At 41.2% G+C, this 22,881-nt stretch overlaps 1 protein-coding gene across 6 annotated transcripts in view; it reads right to left on the reverse strand.

Moving 5' to 3' along the window:
- agrn (agrin) overlaps window positions 1-22,881 on the reverse strand; it is a 519,119-nt gene that overhangs the window by 40,100 nt on the left and 456,138 nt on the right. For 4 of the 6 annotated variants that reach the window (XM_041798717.1, XM_041798714.1, XM_041798716.1 and 1 more), the window contains 6 exons: window positions 19,417-19,646; window positions 17,718-17,852; window positions 9,549-9,639; window positions 8,218-8,382; window positions 5,699-5,810; window positions 1,204-1,215 (listed from right to left, as the gene is read on the reverse strand). In XM_041798717.1, the coding sequence (XP_041654651.1) occupies window positions 1,204-1,215; window positions 5,699-5,810; window positions 8,218-8,382; window positions 9,549-9,639; window positions 17,718-17,852; window positions 19,417-19,646 (745 nt within the window). The remainder of the gene's footprint in view (window positions 1-1,203; window positions 1,216-5,698; window positions 5,811-8,217; window positions 8,383-9,548; window positions 9,640-17,717; window positions 17,853-19,416; window positions 19,647-22,881) is intronic. The other 2 variants (XM_041798715.1, XM_041798719.1) reach the window with 1 other exon arrangement.

Below are 22,881 nucleotides of genomic sequence, written 5' to 3' on the forward strand. Positions count from 1 at the left end.
AACATGAATGAAGTAGAGCAACTGAACGGAAGTCTCTGCTTCCTTGAGTGGCTGTCAACTCCATCCACAGTGTTGTGTTTAGTCATGATGTTTACTCCTCTGTGATGTCTTGCCTTCACTGTGAACGTCTCTGAGATGTCATGGGGGATGAAGGTATCTCCCCTCTCTGCCAGCTTTGGGGGTAACAGAGGCATTGCAGAGGTGAAAACAGGATCCACGGAGCCAGCAGAGCTACTCCTAGTCTTTTACAATGATCAACATCTGGTCTCTGTTGTAGCCATGATAAGAAATCTTCTGTTACAGCTACAAAAATCAGGGGTTTCTCCAGGTTTGAAAACTCTTAGACATACATAAGGTGATGTAAGTACTCACGTAAAGACAGGTTCAGTCATTTCCTAATAAATTTAGACATTTCAGGGCAAAAACTCCACACATTGTTCCTTTAAGAAGGAGAACAACTGACTCATTTATGAGATTCCATGCGATGAGATGATGCGTCATGCCTTGTTTTTATGTAAACAGATAATGATGCACACCTGGTGAGAGAGGGCGGCTCTTCAACAGAGCGATTGTCGCCGGATGATGTTCAGTCAGTGTTGTTTGTGTTGTTATGGGAGAGTGAGTGGGTGAAAGAGTGAGCGACTTTGTGATTTTATGGAGGATTGTTCCTGTTCCTAAAAAGAACTGCGAGCAGATGACAAAAGAACAGCCCGGCTTGGCTTGGCACCTCACATCTCCTCCGGTATATTTCCTCCCCTTCGCTTGCCTCCCATGTCTTCGCTCTCACTTTTTTTTTCTTCGACAGCCACGCAGCACTGGCGTGATCTACCCCGCCTACACCAGACTAATGAAGACATTTCTTTGTTGCTAAAAACAATGGCTGCCACAAAGATGACTGTGTCCTTTCCTTCTTCCCTCCCACCTTGCCGCCCCCTCCCACCCCCGCGGCAGATGGACCGAGGTGAAAGCCAAACCGTGTTCTTTAAGAGCATCTCCACGCCGGTGCTGTTTGTCTGTGCATGGGCTTATGAGATGGCAAAGTTTTTCCACAGAACCGGCTCCTTTAAGGCCGCCCGCAGCTCTGCAGAAGCACCCTCGTTTTTAACTGTGCTGTTGTTGCATGAAGAGATGGGGGTGAGAGGACGTAGTGAGCGACTTAAAATGAAATATGGGCTGAGGTGTGACTGGGACTTGTCTCATTACCTTTCGTGATTTCTTATTTCCAGACAGCACACCATAGAGAAGGAAAGAAAAATAAGGAAGGAAGAGAGTTATTAGTGGGGAGACTAGTAAGTGTCTGTGCACAGAGAAACATGCAAAGCCATGCAAGTGCAGAGAGCCCACACTCACATACAGTTAACGCTCACAGTCACACATTTAAAACCACAGGGGGCATCTGTAAAAGCACTGAACACAGCTGCAGAGGAGCTCGACACAAAAATATGAAAAATGTGCACCTTAGATTACAGACTGGCTCTACATACACATAAAACTCAAAGCTGTGCCAATGTGTTTACACTTAAAGAGAGGGAATGCAAATGAGACAGCAGGTTTGAGAGGCTCATGCATGAAGCAGATGGTGCCACAGAGAGTAGGTAAAAAGAAAAAAAAACTTCATGGAGGAGAGACGCTGAATAGTGCCACTTAACCCAACCTCATTTACACACTGCTGCCATTCAATAAGAGGTGAAGTAGATTTTTATTCCCACTATCTCTGCCTATGTGCCATTTGACAGCCTGTACTTCATCATGCTGGCAGCTCCAGCTATCTTTGACATGAGAAACACTACCAGCATATAATACACTGTATAGTCATGCTGAGGATGTCCCAGGTATCCATGTAATAAACCTTTAAAACCAATGTTAATATTTATGTTTGATAGCTCAGAAATGTCAGGGGCTTTTTCTATAAAATCAGACTTTTTATCACAAAGATAGCACAAGTAAAAGTTCCATGGACTGTTGGCAGCTTGGAGCTGCACACCTGATGACTGATGACAAGAAATGCCTCAAACACAAAAATAAAAAAAAACTAAAATAGAGGAGGGCAGCTTCTCTGTGGGTACAGAGACTGGCACCCACTTATTAAAATGAGTCCAAAGAAGCCCAAAACTTCAATTCATTTGATACCATGTGGTTGGAAAGGATGCCTCTGTTATTATAAAAGTCAATAGAAATAGGAAAAGGGTATGCTGAAGAGAAATAAAGGTATCAAAAATAGCATACAAAGTCTTGTACATAGTCCAAACCACCAATGCCTTCATGAAAAATCGCAACCAAGATTTCCTCAAATCTTCAACCCTGCATTTACCACCTACTGAAACAGCTCCATGACCCACTTTAGGGCCTAAACCATCCCAGTTTAGAACCAGTGATCTAAACTGTGCTGCTCCAAGGTTGTCCATATAAGACTGGTAACTAAGTAATAACATAATGGACAGTTTCTTCAGAGGTCTGTGGGTAAAACTGTGCTAAAACTTGTTTCCTCCCTCAAAAATAAAAGTCTACTTGGTTGGCCCCACCTCTAATTTAGGTCAGTTAAATGGAATCAATTAAATCAAATTAAATGTTAATTGTTAAAGCTGTACAGAACTTTTCCCTGTGGTCTTGGTTGGGCAGGAGGCTCCAAAGGAAACGCTAGGGGAGCCCTGCTCTACATTCCTAATTTACAGAATATTAAATAACTAATTCTCTCTTATGAACCCCGTAGTCCTCTTTGATTGGCTATTAGAGGGTTATTAATTGTACCACAATCCCATGAGATGACTAAAGGCTATCAGGCTTTGCTGCTTGGATGTAAAACTGAAAAACTTTAAACTTTTTTAAAGCTGTGTAAGGCGCTTTGAAACTTTAAGACATGCAATCTAGATTGTAATGGTCTACAGCAGGGGAAACTATGGGAAACTTTATAAAGACCACGAATCTTGGAATATAATGCAGTTTTGATTACAGATGTCTCAGAATGTCTCTTAATGAGAGCTTTGACTTCAGGTGCGCTTTGATTATTTTTTGTATTTATGCATTTCAGTCTGAATTTGTTTATTTTTCATATTTTTTGCCAGGCTGCAACCAAATTTCCCCTAGGGGACAATTTGAAGTTTAGGTTCAGTCATATTTCAATCCTGAGCTGCCAGGAGCGATAGAGAGGAGTCAAAGTTAGCAGATAATAACTTTTATCAAGTCTTTAGGCATTACACTTGCACTAATGTCTTTAACAAATAGACAGAGAGGAGAGGTGTTGACACTGCGCATACATGTACACTTTCATCAAGCTACAGTTAAAACTCAGTTAGCCAGTTTAACTCCTTACTAGTATACAAGCACCAAGCAAGAATCTAGGTATGTTTAACTCGGCTGTGCTGGGTGGCAATATTCCACCTCTCAGCTAGTTAATATAAGATCTATTGGTTGATTTAACAACTCTGTACATTACCTACATGTGCAATGTTTTACCTATAAAACAAATACGATGCAGAGACAGTCTGAAGGCAGACGACAATGCACCTTCTACTATGCATTTATGCTGTTTGACGTGCAGATTAACCCCCAATAACATAGAACTGTGCTCAAGCACCGCAGGTTTGCCCGACCAAAGGCGAGTGACGAGATCACGGGAGAATCCACCTCATTGGATGAGTACATTAGGATGTTAAAAGGTTAATGTTTGCATGTAAATGATCTGTGGTTTTATGTAAAATTCTTTGGCTAAATGTATTCAAAAGTTAACTTTTCCTCGTCAATGGTGTCATCGTAGCTCTGTGACCCACTGACCTCTCAGTGACCCTTTGCTCTTGCTGCAGGATGAGATGTAATGTTGATATAGTGATGATTGATTATAGTGATGATGACCTTCGTTTTTGAGCTGATGGACTGGTATTGATGGGGTTTGGCAGCAGCAAGTGCTGAAACTAGACCTGCAGCATATCTTTAACAAAGCGGAGTGGAGTGGCGCTCCAGGGATGTGCCGCTGCTGGTCTGGAGCGCCGACTGTGGAAATGCTCTGATAGACTAGACAGGGAGGGATGTGCTCTGCAATACGATTCACCAGCGGATCGTTGAGTGTTCGCTGTATGTGGAAATTGGAGGTAGTGCTTGGCACAGAGGCTGTGGAGCCCATGTAAAAAGCATAGTCCAAGTTTGGGTTCAGCTGAGCTGAAATAGTAAACTGTAGAGTAAACTGGGTTAGCCCAACTCCAAAAAAACACTGGAACAACTTTAGCTAACATTTTAACATACATTTAAAAGTCCAGTTTTGGTGAGACAAAAAAACTCCCTGCATAAATACATTTGCAATGTTATGTTACTGCAATGCTGCAAGCATAATTATGCAATTTTAGCAATATTTAGGAGTTTGCTTGTAATTTTTATTAATAGAAAAAATATTCAATTGTACTAGTATTGCATCAAAGATTGAATTTCTTCAATTTTCACATCTCAAATTGTTTTTAAATTAATTGGTACATGTTTGGTGAGTTTTCAATAGCAGCATTGCATGCTTGATGGAAAAAAGAACATTTTGGAATGAGCGATCCTTCTTTTTGTCAATGTAAAGCTAGCACTCTGTAATGTCTCACTCTGTAGTTTAAACCCCTGGTACAGTGACAACCCTGATCCAAACACGTGCCTGAGTGTGCAACCACTTCTAATACGATGCAAAGTGAGCTCTCACTCTCCCCATGTTCTTAAAGCAGGAGTGGGAGAGAATTAGCTGAGAGCCATATTGGACGGGATATCTGCATTGAGCTTCATAACTAGTCTCAGCTCATCCCCTGGGTGCCCCCCACCCTCCCTACAACCCCCATCTTCACTCTCCCTTCGCTCTCTTCTTTTAATACGATTTTCTGCCTCTGTTGCAGGAGTAAAACACAATTATTATACGGGCAGCGGGGGAAGGACAGAACAGTAAGGGAGAGGAAGAAAATAAAAGGAGGGGTGTGCTGTATCATAGTAGAAGATGACGGAGTTGACAGAGTGCATGTTCATAATCACACATTACACTCTTTAATATAATTGGATGACCAGCAGGCTTATCAAACTATTAGATCGCCTTTCATTTGGAAGCATGTACCTGCTTTATTGGTTTAGACGCGGGGCTGAAGGGTTTCATTACACTCATCTCGCTGCTGCTGCTGCTGGTACTATCGCCTTAATCTGCCTCCCTCTCCCCAGGCACCTCCTCAAAGACTGCTTTTATAAAATCCACTGTATACCACTGCTATAAGCTCCTTTGGCTTTCTGTTTGCAACACCAAGTTTTATCTCCAGTGTGTCAGCAAGCTGAAAGACTGTGTAACACAAAAAAAACAAACAAACAAAAAAAAACAAGTGGGATTGCAGGACTTCCAAAATTAAGACAGCTTGTCAAACCGGCCCTCTACATCTGGAGCTCCCCCTCTTACCTTGATGTATGTCGGGAGATAGCAGCATATTTTCAGCAAACCAGGCAAGCAGAACGCTCATGTTGTGGGGAAAGTTTGCTGATACAAACTATCCTGAAGCTGAATCAAACACCTCTATATGGGCTTAAAGGTTCACTAAAGCTCAGGATTGTGGCGATGACATGACAGGAGCACACAGATGTTCAAACAAACACGGTTCATAATGCACAGGCATGGCTACGCAGAGAACAGGCTCAAAAGCCCTGCATGCTAAAAGCAAGATAACTGTTAGCAGGAAGCCTGTTAGCTTGCTTTTCTTACCGGTGCCTCTCCTCGGACCGGGTCCTTCTTGTTCACCATGATCTCTCCTTTGCGGTTAGAGCGCTCCAGGTTGATGGTGTTCCACACGTTCAGCTGGATCGGCTCCTTACTCCTGAATTGCACAGAATACAGAACTATATTAGTGACTTTGCACTAGAGTAACCAATGTTTCCCACACTTTACTTGGATGGGCCACCCAGGTACATTTACAGCCACACAGGTATATTTGCCAACCATTAAATACACCAATGGACTCGTTTTGCTACATCAGAAATGGGTAACTTTGGTCACTGACACAGGGCCAAATTCTCACAGTTTGCCGGATTTTACTCATTTAACAATTAAAATGTATTTTTATTTTACAACAGGAACAAATGCATTGCAACTGCAGATAGTAATGCTTTATTGAATCAGCTTAACACAGAATTTAAGCCATTTTGAATCATTTCTAAAACTTAATGAACATAATAGTTATTGGTGATTTTAGTATATTTGCCTACATATCTATATTGCATATCTACAATGATGCATATAAAATTTTTACAACTGCATTCTAGTTCCTTGCTAACATACATTCTAGTTCCTTGCTATCATACAAATACCAGTGATGAAAGATTATTATAGAAATATCTCAATTTTTAAAATATTTATGGCAGATTTTACCATGTTTCCCTCATTTTTTAAAATGTATTGATATTTGAAATTAACTAGAGGGCCAATTTGAGTGAGGAAAAGAGCCACATGTGGCGCCAAAGCCTCCAGTTGCCCATCATCCTGTACTCCTGATCCTGATGATGGCTGCCGTATGCTACCCCATCAACAATGAGCCTTCACACATGCAGTACACCTGCAACAATTACAGAAATTTATGTGACACATTTCAAAAAGCGAACGATATTGAAGAGCGGAGGTACCCAAACTTTTCTGCCCATGACCCCAAAATGACAGTGTCAAAGACTGGGGACCCCCACAGTCCCTGGAGGTGGTTAAAGCATACAATGCTGCACAACGCATAATGTCAAAATGTACTTTTTTTTAGGTGTTTTTATACACATTACTTTCATTTAAGCACATATCTCACTCAATAGCTATGGTTTTATTTTTCATTTGAACTACTTTCATTTAAATCTTTTACAATAATGGATAAAATATACCACTTTTAATCATATAAACATTTCTCTTTGTCTTTTGGAAAGCATCTCATAACCCCTTGTAAGTTTTTTGCTACCCCCTACAGGTCCCTACCCCCTGCCATGGGAACCACTGTCGTAGAGGGTATGCATTGACACCGCTTTCAGAGTGCGACATGACTCCTCAGTCAGGCTGAGTAGCACAACATCCTGAAACACTGCTGTCAGCTCAATGAGGAATGGATGGAAACTTATACTTGGAGATTTGGACTTGATAGATCCAAGCTGTTTCCCCCATTGATATATGGCCATAAATCAAGTTTTCTGATATTATATGGAGCTGATTTAAAGCACACAAAGTTGAGCTCAAAGGCACACATCAGCCCAGTTAAGGATGTGAAACTAAATGCATGTCAGAGTTTGCTTAATATGATCCCAAATCTCAGTTGTTTCTCTGTATATTAGTGATTTATTCACTTCTCAGTACTTTCGCTCTGTGGTAAATCTGTTTGGAAAAACTTTGGGTATATATTTCAAAATTAGATGCCTTGACATCTTGCATGCTATTTACCATATGGTTGATCTGCTGTAAGTCAAGGTTTTCATTTCCCTTGAAGGTAAGAGGAAGGAGAATGGGGTGGGGTTTAGTTAATACTCATCACCAATTGAATGCTTATGGTAGCTACTTTAACTGCTTAGCTTAATCTTACATCTTGCTCCAGAAACTTCTATGAACATATTCCATCAGCTGAGGATCTGTACTGACCACGATGAACATCATCAAGATGTATTTATTAAAAAGATGGCACTTCTCAGCTGCTTACTCCATACCATGATTTTCCTCTCCCCTGTTTAACCTTTCTGCTACTCAGTGGCATCGTCTCTTCCAGTTGCAGTGGTGTGAACTGGTAGGCTGGAAAACTTTTTGCAGAGCAGCCCATCACAGGCAGTTGTAAGTCTGAACTTGCAAAACTTTGGTCTGAATTGAATTCGGGTTGGCGTTTGGTCTTTAAAACCCTCAATAAAAGTACACAAAGTGGCTGGAACACATTTTTCTCCAAGCAAAAGACATTTTATTTCATCCATATTTAATGTAGACTTTAAATTAGAAGTCTTTCTTAGATTTCTGATTATCTGGGTGGATGCAGCATTACAGTCAGAATGTTCTGGAGATGTGTGGCCTTTATGAAATGCGTCCAGTAATTACTTTGGTGTCTGCGAGGTGACAGAATTAGTCATAATCTGGGTGATCACGATCACTCCTACACTATGAGTGAGAAAACTCAGGAGTCTCCACATGTCTCTTTAAAAGATGTAGAAGCAGCTAGACACATCACACAGATATACCCCCTTTTCATGTTCTTTAAAGCCCCTTTAGAGAGTCCTTACCTGATGGTAGCAGGGCCCTTCCCCAGGTCGTAGCGGAACTCCAGGATCCCCTCGTTCAGGGAGAGCGAGATAAAGTCTCCTTTCCCGTCAGATTTTTGGCCGTTGTAGAAGATCAAACCGTTGGAGTTGTTGGCCATGAGAATCACCGTCATGCTGAGCTTTTGGCTGAAAGAAAAGCAGTTAAACTCAGAAGGCAGAGAAGAAACTTAGGGGTGACACCAAAGTTGATGATTCACACTACAAGGCCTCGTTTCACTGCCAGGATCATAGTAGAACTCCCGCTTCAGGATGATTCCTTTCCAGCTGGAGGAGTTAGAGGATTAGGGCCTGTGTCCTTAGATGGCTTTTACAACAGAAGCACCTATTTTCACTACTAAATCAGAGTAATTCAGTGTGTCATGCCCAAGCGTGACCCAGGAAACACAACAGCAGGCCCTGGTGTCACAAGTGTTTTCAGCGCTAAGAAAAATGCCCTCAGCTTTTTTCTTCTTTCATCTCTGCGCTTACAGCACACATGATTGAAAAATATCAACATTTAGAACAGTTCTGACAAGTCCAGAACTTCTCTCTCACTGGCCAATCAAAATCAAGGAGGTTGGGACTCCAGAGATCAGCTTTGTCAACAACAAAGGCGTAAGAGAAAATGATAACTTGACTTTTGGCGAGTCAAGTTTTCAAGGCTGTAGAAATTTTTGAAAAAATATGGGGGAGGTTGAAGGGGACACATTATGCAAAAAAATCACTTTTTCAGGCTTTTCCAACAAAAATATGTGCTCCTGGCCATGTTTGTCACAACGAGATAACCCCAATTAAAAAAAATAGGGAGCAATGTGAGTGCAGAGGTACTACATTATAACTTATATAGCTTCATTTTACTTTTAAATATGCTAAATATGACAGCAGCCATGAGTTACCTTGATGTTAATCTTTACTCTATTAAAAATAAATCAGGCTGAACCAGACTTTGTAATAAGCATGTGATAAAAAGAGAATGACCATGTAGTGAACCATTCGTGTTGAGAGAAAACCACAATAAAAAACCAACTAAAAGTAAAAAAAAAAAGACCTCCATCTGGTACAGCCCTACAGAGATAACTGTATCTTTACGGTTCCAGCATGCAGACTCCTTGTATGATAATAGGGTAGAAATATTCTCCCAGTAAAGCCCAGATAACGTGTTATTTCTATAATTCATTGTTATTCTGTTCAGGCTCACAGACAGCAGCTCTGCCTAAGGCCTAGAACAAGCTCAGCCTATGAAAACTACATGATATTGTGTTTAGTAATACATACTTAAGTCTGGGTTGTTTGGGTTTCATGCAGAGACTTACCGCAGGTCATGCCCGTAAAGATGGAGCCCCTTCAGCTCCAGGTAAGAGTCCCCGTCAAACAGCGGCATGTAAGCCCCTCTCCTCTCAGCCACTGTGGAAACAAAGACACTGTATTCATCCTCAGGTCTGCTTTATGTTGCTGACAGAATTATAATTCAGGGATAGTCGGTACATCTGTGAGCGACCTGTCAGCATTATGGAAAGACATGGATTTGTGTTTTTATAGCCTTTGGGATTAAGACTTTTTCTTGACAGACAGTCAAACAAAAAGAATCAAAAACCCTTATGTCAGAGTGATTACACAGTCCGCCACAGTGTAACAAAGAACCTTAGGAGACATGGAGAGTTTAACACCACAGCAGGGACACATGAAATAATGCTGCCGTTGTACTTTGGCAGGCTTTTTTTTTACAAATTCATGTCTCTGCGATGGGTCTGCGTCTGGCGGTCCTCTTTCTGGCTGTCTGGAGTGATTAGGAAAGGCACTGTGCCATCCCTCTAACAAGTGGTTTGACATTAAAAATCATTCAAGTGTCACCCCAGGGTATGTGTTCCTGGTGTTGTTTGCACCAACTACAAGCATTCAGAGGCATGTGCAATCCTTTCCACACACAGACACATACCTACGTAGCCGGCAAGGAAGCTCTTATTGGTAATTGGCTGGGATTAGCTAAGTCGAGCCAGGATGGGGGAAAGGCAGACGGAGATGAGAAAGCTAATTAGCTATTGTGAGGAAGACTGCTAATGACGATGGCACGCACCATGAAGGAGAGGGAAAATAGTCTTCCACACACAACAAGGATCCCTGCACTACACTGAACTCTTAAAGAGCCTGGAGGAGTATAGGTTCTGTAAGAGGAGAGCAGTGGAGGGTTTTCTCCTCTTCACCCTATGTTCCAAATGAAAGCTCCGTGATCAATAAGTCACCACAAGTCCAGACAGCGCGATGTGCTGAGTGACCAGAATAAACCCACATGGCGAGTCAGGCTTGACCACGGAGGAAAGTTGATAGAATTTTTCAAAGTCAAGCTTTGCTAAAACTTCACAAATGTAAACAACTACAGGAGAAACTAAACCCCCAGACTAATTCTAATCAGCTGTAAACATCTGTAATCAGATCATCAAGTAGTGCTGATGATCATATTAGGTCCAAATCTCAACATTTGAATTGATATGTTAGAAAGGCTGCATTCTGGTAAACTGTCACTTCAGAGGAAGAAGGTTCCTGATGTGGACTGATGTTTTGAAGAACTTTATCAATTTACATTTTCAAAGGGAGATGTGACCATGGGTTACAGGGCCGGGGGTTTGATTCCCAGCTCCTGCAGTCACATGTCAGTGCGTCCTTGGATAAGGTACAGTACTTGACCCCTAACTGCTGATCTAAGCAGATTTACACGTGTCATATTCCTTCTATTTCTTGACGATGGATTTAACTGGATTCTGAGGATGTTCAGTGACTTGTAATTGTTTAATATCCATCCCCTGATGTATACTTTTCAATAACCTTTTGCCTGAGTAGCTTAGAGCAGTGATTCTCAGCCTTTTCTGCAACCCCCAAAATACAGGTGCCAGAGACCGGGGACCCCCACTGTACCTGAAGGTGGTTGAACAACCATGCACATTCAAGAATAGTCATGTACGGACAGTGCCGTCCATAGAGGGGGATAAATGGGAAAGCTTTCCGGCGCCCAGCCAAACTGGGGGCCCGTGGAGGTCAACAAAACCATGGTCCATTGTAAAGTTCAGCTGTGATATCCATGTTTCATATTTAAACTGAAAAAACACTCCTCAAAGAAACAAATCTCTTTTTTTAATCATTTGTGTATTAAATAGCCTTCTTAGAATAAAATTGTAAATCGCTTTTGTTAGAAAAAGGATTAAAATGGTTTAAAAACCGCCAAAATGGGTTAATAATGGCAAAAAATGGTGGAAAATGTGGTGAAGTTGGATATTAAAGTAGCAGAAATGGTTTAGAAGTGGCAAAAATTTTAAAGAAAAGGCAAAAAGGCAAAAATGGGTTAAAGTGGCAAAATAGGAATAAATAGTGGTAAAAAGGGGTTAAAATGTGGATGAAAAATATATATTAACTGGCAAAAGAGGCAGATATTGGCAGAAACTGGTTAAACTTCAAAGAGGGGCATATCAAATCGTGAAATGGGGTTCAAATGAAAAAAAAAAATGGGTGTAAAAAGTGGTTAAAAGGGGTTAACAGTAGCAGTAATGGATCAACAGAGGCAACATTAAGCTTAAGTGGCAAGAATTGATTTAGAAGTGGCAAAAAGGGCAGGAAAAAAAAGTTGTGGAAAGAGCTTAAAACTGACAAATATAGGTGTCAAATGGTAATGTGTTAAAACTGGTGGGAAAATGATGAAAAGGGGTAAAAAAAAAAAAAAGAAAAATTTGGTGTAAGTGGCAACAGTGTAATTTCAAATAATAATATTTGTTCTTTTAGGGCAACTGGAGACCCCCTCTCAGCTCCTCACCTCCATGGCGGTCCCGACGCCAGTGGTTCTCAACCACTGTACCTAAAGGTGGTTCAACACAGACATGCATAATCAAGAACAGTTAGTGCAAACAAGGATGCCCAAAAGGGGGATAAATGGGAGTAAAATCCTGGTAATAATTGTAAAGTTAAGCTGTGATTTTATATTTCACCTGAATAATAACAACTCTCATCAAATAAACAAATATTTGTTTTTATTCTTCTTAAAAATGTAAATCCCTTTTTAAAAGCAGAATTAAAATGGGTAAAAATGGCTACTCTTGGTTAAAAATGGCAAAATCAGGTATAAAAACTGGTTAAAGGGGAATAAAAAGTGGCAAAAATGGGTTTTAAGTGGCAAACATGGGTGGAAAATGTAGTTAACTAGGATGAAAAATTGATTTAAACTGGCAAAAATGGGACAACTGAGGCAGGAAAATTGACAGAAATTGGCAGAAATGGGGTAAATTGGCAAAAAATGGGCATAACAACTAGTGAAATGTAGTTAAAATGTGCAAAAATGGGCATAAAAGGTGACTCATAGAAGCAATAATGGACAGATAGTGGCAAGTTAAGAAGCACTGGCTTAGAGTGTTCTTTTGTCTTCATGGTGTAATGGTTGCCAGGAATACTGACACTATGTAACATTATCATTATACTAAAGTCACCTGGGACACGTTTACTGCAGTCAGGTGATGCATACTTCACTGATTGTGAACCTACTAACACCAATTGGCTGGAACTCTCTTGAATTAGGTCAGACACTTTACAAGGGGTGAATATTTATGCTTTTATTTTACATTATATATTTCCATTTAATTGACAATACTTTCTAGAAATCTACTTTCATTTTGGCACTAAAGAGGTTTTTTAGTAATTGGCAAATTATATTGGCCATGATTGATTTATAAAATTAAAAATGGGGTGAATACTTTTAAAAGATTGTATGAGTGTGACCTTGGGAATAAAAAAAAAGCTCTTGGGGTTGTCAGACAAGAGAGTCACTATGCAGGCTTAGGTCTGTCTACCAATATTTCAAATTTAATTGCAATTTAATTTTTACAAGTTGTTTTATTTTAGCACTACTTTAGCACACTACACATGTATCCCTCCGCCTGCAGCGCACTAATCAGATGTTTTGGTGCATGGGCTTTGAATGAGACAACAAATAGATCCAAACTAAAAGAAAAAAAACAGTTTTACAGCTTAAATGACATGCCATTAACTGTAGATAAAAGAAGATGCTTCTACAGAGCGGAGTACACATTTGAGCTTTCCGTCTTGAGCGTCTTGTCAGAGGAAAACAGCTGCCATGTGAAACGGTGAATGAATCAGATAAACTGTATGTCTCCCTCTCTCACACGTGTAGCTCGGGGATTGAATGTAAAACATTTTTAAATTTCCCCCCTGAAGCTTTCAAGGACCATCTGAGTTCAAGAGATCCTGCTTTCATGACTAAACTGTAACGATTTAAATGATCACAGAGCGCATGGAGAAGTATGCCATTCAATACTATTGAAACACCCTTGAGAGAAGCCCTTGATGGCAGCAGTGAGCTGCATTGACAAACCCTGGTGGGACTGAACTGAAATAGAAGCCATACCTCAACTGAATGTGCACACTCAATAGGTTACACACTTAAAATTAGAGCTTATTCACCTTCCAGCTGGTGATGAGTGAGCTACCTGTCTTTTTAACCGTTCTCAGTGCAGCCCTCAGAGGGCGCGTCCGCCTGACTGCTGCCGTATCTGTGAGCTCCTGTCTGAGGCTGACACTCCGGCTGACTGACGCTCCCATTAATCACGGCGGGCAGGGAGGACTGATACGATTAGTCATCTCATTGATTCCTGTGAAAAAATAGCCTTTTGGAATGGGAGACGCTCTCACTCACACTGCATTGATTTTGGTTCACCTCAATTTATTTCAGTCACCTGCTAACTGGGACTCAGGGCTGGGAAAGGAGGCCATCCCCTTCTGATTTCTCTAAATTCCCAGAGACACAAGGCTGCATGTTTCTCCTTTGTTAGAAAAGCTCCTGACAGTAAATTCTCTTTCATTCATTGTTTAAGAAGTCGACTCCAGGAAAGCAAACAATCTTGACAACATCTACAAAGCAAAGAAGGAAAAACACGGAAAGACTTCATATTGTGACACAGACACAAGTGCTAATGATGAACTTCAAAAGCAGACAAACCACGCTCAGGTCTTTTCCCCCGCCACGGCCCGGTTCTGCCATGTGGAGCAACAACAACGTTTGAACACAACACCTGTGGGCGGACAGGCACCGAGGGAGGGAAGGAAGACTGCTGCTTCACTGCCGCTTACCCGCTAACAAGCACAGCCGAGTCAATGTTGTGACTGGCCCGATGGGGCCAATCATCAAGCTCGGTTCAGAAACCCTCCCACCCTCTCCCACCTCAAAGGCTCAGACCCCCTCTGTTTGTGTTTGATCTCCCTATTTCATTCAGCAGGGGTGGAAACGTCATAGAGCGGAAAGAATGAGGAGGAAAGGAGGGAGAAATTGAAAGGATGCTACTTAGCTGACTCCAGACCTGACAGTGCTGCCCTTTGACAAAACCTGGAGAGTACAGTTGAGGTAAAAAGTTTTGTTTTTGAGCTTACTTTTGACTGAGGTATTGTTCACCGATTGTCATCATTGTTGCTCTATCCCGCACACAAAGTCCAACACAGTAAAAGGGATGTCTGTTTAACTTGAGTTTGGCTTTCCGCTTGTTAAAAGGAAGTTTTCTCCTTGTCACAGTAAGTTTGCAAAGATGCAAACTGCTGTGCTCACCTTGGATGGATGTTGGGCCTTTAAGTAGTATAAGAAGAGTACAATCTGGACTTAAATTGGCACTATATGATTTAAATCTAATTGATAATCATAGTAGATAAAACAGATTGCTTGATGTTGGTCTTTCAAGCATGCAGACTGTACATCATTCAACTTATTTCACCTTTCTATCCCTGCACCCTCAGGCAATCATCATCTATCGCCTGACTAATATTTATCAACTCTTGGAGTAGACGTGAATTCCTCTATACTCAAAGGGGAGACAGATGTTAGCATCAAACAATTTCATGCCAAGATTTCCTTTTCCATGTGGCGTTTGCGTCTACAAAGTAAAGGCCATCATGTCTCTTTTCCCCAGAGTAGTGCCATTCATCTGAAGAGTCTCCGTTCCACTGTTAGCTATATCTAAGATACTTTACTAGCTTTACTAGCACTGGCTTCAGCAGTATGAGCATAAAAAGGAACTAAATTTAATGTGATTTTCTCATGATTTAGGGCAGCGATCATCAACCACATTTGGACAAAGGCCAGATGTTTCCTATGCAGGAACTTTGGGGGCTGAACTTCCAAAAATAAACCAATTACATTTTTAAAATAGCCTGATTAACATATTCATGTTTGAATATTTTTATTTTCTTTCAAATGTGTGTAAATGTCGGGCTCCAAAGCTGGGCGAACACTGTACGATTTTATGCCGACCATACAACAGTCGTGGCAGAATGTCTACTCATACTGAGTGTCTGAATTGCTTAGGACACACGACCATCACGCACGAGTTGAATACTCACACTGCATGAGTGAAGTAGGGACAGAGTGTGACAGAAATCTGCAGAATTTCCTTTTTTTTAGAAAGTCACACAAACACATCATCATCCGTGTCAGCGGCAGGTCCGTGGGTAGGAATATTTCCTGCTTGTGCATTTGCTTTATCATAGTGAGGGTGGGCATCAGAAAGTCATTCCAGCTATTGCCATGGTAATTCAGGACGTTGTCTGACAGTTTAAAAAGGAAAAAAATCCCTCGAAGTTGTTTATTCTGCTCAGGTTTCTGCTCTGACTGTGGGAGTGTCTGGTGTCGTACGACTAAAATATCAAACATGTCAGAAATCTTTCCGACCAGTCAGGAGCTACTCGTCAGGCTGTGGTCAGGCCATGGTGTACACAGCACGACAAACAACGCCTAATCAGACTGAAAGTTGTCCTGACTTTAAAGTGAGTTGTGCAGCGATTGAGATATTTTAGCAGAATATTTCTGTGGCTTAATTAAAATCCTTAGATTTACATATTTATCAGTTTTAGCCACATTTAAGTCAACAAAAGCCCTTACACTTTAGTCTTTACTTTTAGTCTAAGGCACTTGTTTTCTTTAAATAAATAACATTAAGCTACTGTAAAATCAGTGTAGGATTGACAAAACCCCGGTTGTGCGCTAGATTACCAGAGGCATGAGATTTTTCATCTTATTATCCTCTGAATGCACATACTAGACCAGAGGGTTCCCAAACTATTTAGCCCATGACCCCCAAGTAACTGTGCTAGAGGCTTGAGACTGTTTGTGGAGGTGGTTCAAGCACACAGCTGTGCATATTCAAGATTAGAACTGTGCAGCACTTTTAGTTATGTTTGGACCAAGAAGTAAGGCTAAAGTAAGATTTGTAATTGTGAGTAAGCTGGCTGAGTGCACAATCTGGCAGGAAAAAGGAATGACTCAACCCATGTCTTGCTCTGGATGTCTTTGCATATAACCAGGGGTATTGGGAAAAATATATGTTGAAAAATAACAAATTCCACACCTTTAGGGCAGAGTAAGGGGAGGATGTGGTGAGAGAGCATGGACTAGGGTTCTGTCTGGGTGGGTAGTAGGGGTGCCACGAGCCCCTCGTCGTACTGTAAAAATAACTCAAGGACCTGAAAACTGCTGAATTACCAGGGTTTAAAAGGCCCAGACAAAAGAGAGGCCGTCGAGCTTTACCTTGACTGTTGAACAACACACGTGTGCCTGGTGTGCCTTAAACTTATGCACATGACTGTTGAGACTTATCGTGGATTTTGAATGTCCAAAAGTTTTTAGTCATAGTTTTAGTCGATGAAAGTAACGCTGCTGGGTACATCAGTGCAGAGTACCAGAGCGTCATGCACTCATGGGCTAACTGCATCCTTTCCAGTCAATGCATGCATGCACTGTGGTCTGTCTGAATGCCAGACGCTCTCCTCCATGAGTTTATTTTTGATCAAACAGGAAGACAGATACAGGAATGTATAGAGTGTTTGGTCACTTTCAAAATAAACCTACATACTCAAGCCCAATCACACTGGTGCCGTCTGACACTCTCCTTCAGATAGCATGGATGGATCACTTCACACATGGATCCTGTGAGTTTTAGGAATGGTTGGAACTTCATCCACAGTGATAGTAAACTGTAGTCTCCTTCTACTTTCTTTTTATGAGGCACATAGACAGACATTTTTATTGCTTCCTTGGTGATTCAACCTGAACAAGACTGCACAAATAAATGTAACCACATTTCACATTCTCTGCCCTGAAAATGTCGAAGTCTGTTGACATTTCCTTTTCTAATAACCAGACTTTAAAGACTGTAGCAGCCCCATGCAGTGATTCATTTAATGTTTACTTCACTAATCTTTCTGTCTCTATACTTGGTGACTTCTCTCTCATCAAGCTCTGCATGTCTTTGAACATCTTTTAACTTGTTTTGCTGTTATTTTTCTTTTCTGGCACAGTAGACGAGCTGATTCTTGATTTACTGGGCTTCTTTGTGCACTCCAAGCATCCATCTATTCATTACAGCAGCCACACGGACCCCAGGACGCCATAATTTACCAATCAGAATTCAACACAGTGAGTCTGGTAATAAATAGTGCTGAATTACCTTTCTCGCAGTGCTTGCCTTCACGTCCCATGGGACACTCGCATTTGTAGCCTCCCTCGGGCAGCGCCTGACACTGGGAGGATGGATGGCACCTGTTGGGCTCGCATGGGTCATGGACGTCAGCACAAGTTGGACCTGGAACAGAGCATTAGCATTAGCCACCATTAGGAAACATTTTCAACTATCTGAAATAAAGATGGGAGGGGGAGGAGGAGTTAAACAAGGGGAGAAAAAGGGGTATGAGGATTTCCTCTGTAATGGAGGTCATTTTCTAATAGGATTTGGAAATATTACACGTCCAGATTAAACAGCGGAGAGCCTCCCCACCATGCGGCCATGTTTCTGGGCCAGCGCTGACGGTAGGAAAGACTGGTGAGCGTCTGCTGGATGATAGTTTTGCCCTCTGCCTCAGCCCATCTGAATTCACCCGTCATTACTTTAGCAGTCAGAGCCTGTGGTGAGCAGAGCACTTTAATGAACCCCAACCCCGCTGAGCTCACAGGGCTCCCCCGTTTTTTCTCACTCACTCTTTTTTGAGGCTCACTTTTATCACCAGCTCTCCCTCCTTCCCCTACCACAGCTCTTTTTCTCATATTTCTCCCCTCTCCTGTCTTTTTAGCTCTAATACTCTCTCCCACCTCGTTCATCAGGCTGTCCTGACATGTCCTCTCTTTAACTACAAATCTCGCCCCCCATCTATTCTATCTTCTGTGATCCGTCCCTCCCATTGAGACTGGTAATCTTAGCTACTTTTTAAACTGACATGATGACAAAATTAACTCGAATGTGAGTCTGCAGGCAACGCTCCAATTCTCATTATCACCATTCATTTAACGCTGTGTTGCCAACATGATCACAGCGATGCTTCCTAACACTCCAGGGTTATTCCTGTGTCTTCACAGCCTTCTCAATAACAACAAAGCATTAAAGCAGCTCTTATATAAAAGGCAATAATAATGTAATGTGATACTTTATTGATCCACATTTTAGATTCAAGGAGAAGAGCTCTTTAAACTTGGCTGAAAGGTGCTTCCTCTAGCCACCGAGCAGCCCCGATGTGAGAATAAAACTCTTTACTATTCAGGCATAAAAGTTATCTCTGACAATTAATTTAGTTCTGGTGTGAAAGTTTCTGCAGCAGGCTGCGGTACAACCAGCAAGGGGCACGCTTGGCTGGGCCCTGATGGCGTCTGCTCTTAACTATATCTCTCAGAGTTGCTTGTTAGTTGGTGTGAGTGCTGGAGGGAGGGAAAACGAGGAGAGGATGTGGAAGAGACAGGCCAAAGGCCGTTTACTGAGCATTTGGTGGACGTTTTCATGTTTTCTTTGCCGCGCCAACATTTAATCTCTCATTTCTGTGTCGACACACAGATTTGATGCTGTTGGTGTTTACAAAATGACTTTTGGAGCTCCTGCTGGGGGCATGAGTTACACTGTCAAATTAGGCTGTCAAGCTTACTTAGGATTTGCGAGGAAGTCATGACCACAGTGAATCCCATAAGAGAAGGAAGAGCAGAAATATAAACAGAATTTTAATGGGTGGGTGTTAGGGAAAGTCAGCAAAATTCAAATATTAATTTAAATATTTCCTTCCCATTTTCCTGCACTTAAACTGGAATAAACCTCTCTGTGCGTAAATCCCACTATGACAATTAGGCACACTGCTGAGCTGCAAGACTGCATTACTGAAGCAACTTACCCCAGAATCCTTTACTGCACTTGCAGTGGAACATCTCTGCCTCCTTAACCTGGCATGCAGCACCATTTTTGCAGGGATTGGGCTGGCAGGGGTTGTTACCGCATTCGCCCACGCTGCTGCCGTACAGGCTGTCTCCGCCCCTCTCCTGTAGGTTGAGCACACGGTTGTTGACATCGAGCAGGCGGATGCAGCCAACCAGACCTGCAGACACTCCGGTCCTCTCCCTCACACTGGAGAAAGAAAGGTACAGAGAAACATTGTCTGTGAGCATAAAGTAAGTGAGTTCTGCTTCAATCAAAACAATGACAAACAATGACGTCCATGGAGTACCACCCCTCTTATAACATGAGCAGACACATAGAGAATGAATGAAACAATGCTACATGACAGTTTGAGTCAGCACAGTGTACTTCTATCATAACAGCATCAAACATGTATTAACAATGCTCCCTTCCCTAGGGGTGGCAGTAGATCTGCCTATGAGGACTTTGGAATCAGAGGGTCACTGGTTCAAGTCTCTGCAAGATCAAGTCCCTAATTGGTCTGGTGACTGGAGAGAAGCCAGTTCATTAGCTGAGTACTTCTGTTAAGCAAAGCACCAATCCCCCAACCATTCAGGGCATGCACTCCTTCATGTGCAGCTCTTAACTCTGCCATCTCTGCATTTCCTTGTGCATGTTTTAAAGCCAGTGCTCTACAAATAAAGCCAAGCATTAGATCATGCAGAACACAGGGGTCATATGCTCAGCATAGCTGCACACTATAGTAATTGGATTTAAGCCTCCTATGACCTTTAAAAGACAAAAAACAAAAAAAAAAACGTAAAACAGTTTTTGCACTGTGCATAGCTTTTCTGGTTTACTGTGTGATTCAATAGCATCCCAAGTTTAAATGTGCAACCACTCCCTGTACTTTTCATGTTGAAGGCACATTTCCTGTCCTCCCCTTTACTCTTCTATATGCAGCTTGTTAATGCAACATTTTAGGTGGTTGGAACAGCTGTAAATGCTGTTTTCCACCTGTGAAAGGCACTATATAAATCCAAGCTATAAGTATGATTTTTATTATTTCTACAAAAATGAAACTGATGCAACACAAACTAAAAAATGTACACATATTAGGGTATTTCTCATTCAAAGGTCCATCTAAAATAAAGACAGGTCACTTGTAAAGTAAGACTTTTTAAGACACTTTATGGTCTTAGAAATCAATAACCTAATTCAAGACATTTTAAGACCCTTCAAGGCTCTACAACAGGGGTGTCCAAACGTTTTTCCCTTAGGGCCACATGCAGAAATATAAAGGGATTGTGGGCCCACTTTAATATCCACAAGGTAGACGACATTGATTAAGTTGGAAGCAGAATAAAGGACGAGCTGGGGTGGAGGAGGGTTGCATGAGCAGCTTGCAGAGAGAGCAGCAGAATAAGGTAGTATGAGATGCCAATACCGTACTTAGGGCAAATCAGCTGGGCATCAGCTGATGAAGGCATGCATTAGATCAGCTGATCAGGGCAGAGCTTGACTCCGTAGCCTGCCTGAACTAACGTTAAAAGCTTGATTTAATGGCTAACAAGGCAAATGGACAATCAATTCCAGGTTTTTGGGAATGCCAATCAGACTTAAGGGGGCCCTGTTTAGTCCTATCTGCCACTGGCTCAGCCCCTGGGGTATTAATGGTTCTGCTATTTGCTGCCAAAACTCATCAGGGAGTTAGGAAACAAGATGTTGTTATTCTGATTGCCAATATTTTTACTTGTACAGTGTTGTATCAATACAATCTTCTTGTTGAGATGTTTGTTTACAGAATTAGCATGGTAGCACCGTCTTATGCTGAAACTATGAAGTGCAATACTGCCGAGCACAACCTCCATGTTCAAATGTTTGGCCATATATGGTCAGCATATCGTATATGCTGCAGGCCAATCAAAGTTGGACTGTAAGCCGCATTTGGCACCCAAGCTATGGTTTGGACAGCCATGATCTAAACGAACCAGTTCTTGTCTGAAGTATTATCTCCCATCACTAGCAACCAATTGGACTTTTTAGAGTAAGCTATAAGAACGGTATAGCTCAATCTCACAAGGACAAGGTGGTCCATTTAAATATGATGCCCTTCTTACTGATCCCTGGTTCATCAATGCTGATCATGCTGCACTGCTGCTGGCAAAGCTTCACCTTCACAATCCCAGCCTCCTCTTTTCTAGCCTTGAGCTTTCATTGCAGCTCCATGTTCACTTTTATGTTGGTGTATTGCTGCCAAATTATATTTTACTGTATTTGACATGCATTGTCATTCAGAAATCTATATACATGGGGGTTTCAGCACTAAAAGTAAAAGCTTCTTTTGAGCAGAACCTTCAGAGCAAAGCAAAACTCTCAAATTATTTTGCTTTAAATGGTTAAATCTATGACGAGAATGTTCCTGACTAAACGGAGTATAAAAACTGATTTTCCCCAAAAGGCACTAATAAAGCATATCTCATAAAAGAATTTATTAGCGCCTGCTGAGGCATTAACGACACGAGGAGAGTGTTTGCAGAGTCACAAATTAAGCTGAAAGTGAGCAATGCTAAAGAAAAAACTAGGTGACTGTGCAGATGCCTATCTAAGACAGTGTAAACAGTGAAAATCCCCAAATAAAAAAAAAAATTGTCTAGTATTAATGTTAAACTGATTGCTTTTTGGGATGTTAGTACTGACATGCAGTTTGAAATGGCCACATACAGTCCGTGGAATGTGTTCAAACATAGATAGGAGACAAAAAAAAACTGTAAACAACTAAAAAAAAGAGGCATGAAAATATCAAAGGTACTCAACAAAAAAATATATACTCAACATTAACATAAATTGAGTAATTTTTTTTAATAAAGACACATTAAACTGAAAAAAATACATGTTCTATGTTTGAAAACTTCTTTTCATTCAAAGTTTGACAAATCCTGCAGAAATATTTATTATACTTTTGACCCTCATTTAATCACTGAGCTTTAAGCAAAGTCATGCTTTGTTCTTTATAATTAGGGATTAAGTGAATCATCATCTAAATCTTACTTTGTTTATTTACAGTAGTTGATTGACTTTTAGTCCTTACTGTTACCTAAGATAGCTTATATAAGCTCTCTAATTATAAAGCTTCCTGTAAACTAACAGTGCTTTTACATATTTCTGAAGTACATTCCCATGGAACCAATGAAAGAGATAAAACTCAACCAAAAGCGAACAAAAGACAATAAAAAATGCGTATTCAAAATATTCTGACTCAAGATTTTGCCACAAAATGGTGAAACAGTTGGATTAAAGGTGCTTTGGGTGCCAAAAATAATCTGATACAGTAATCATGACTGTTATTTGGTGACTGTGTCACATAAAAACATGAGTGTAATGTCTGCAAATACATGCTAACTAGAAATAAACTGGTTTACGGCCTAGTTAAAAAAATTAAATGTTTCTCATTCACTGATGT

The sequence above is a fragment of the Cheilinus undulatus genome, linkage group 11, assembly GCF_018320785.1.
Source record: "Cheilinus undulatus linkage group 11, ASM1832078v1, whole genome shotgun sequence".
NCBI classification, from domain to species: Eukaryota; Metazoa; Chordata; class Actinopteri; order Labriformes; family Labridae; genus Cheilinus; species Cheilinus undulatus.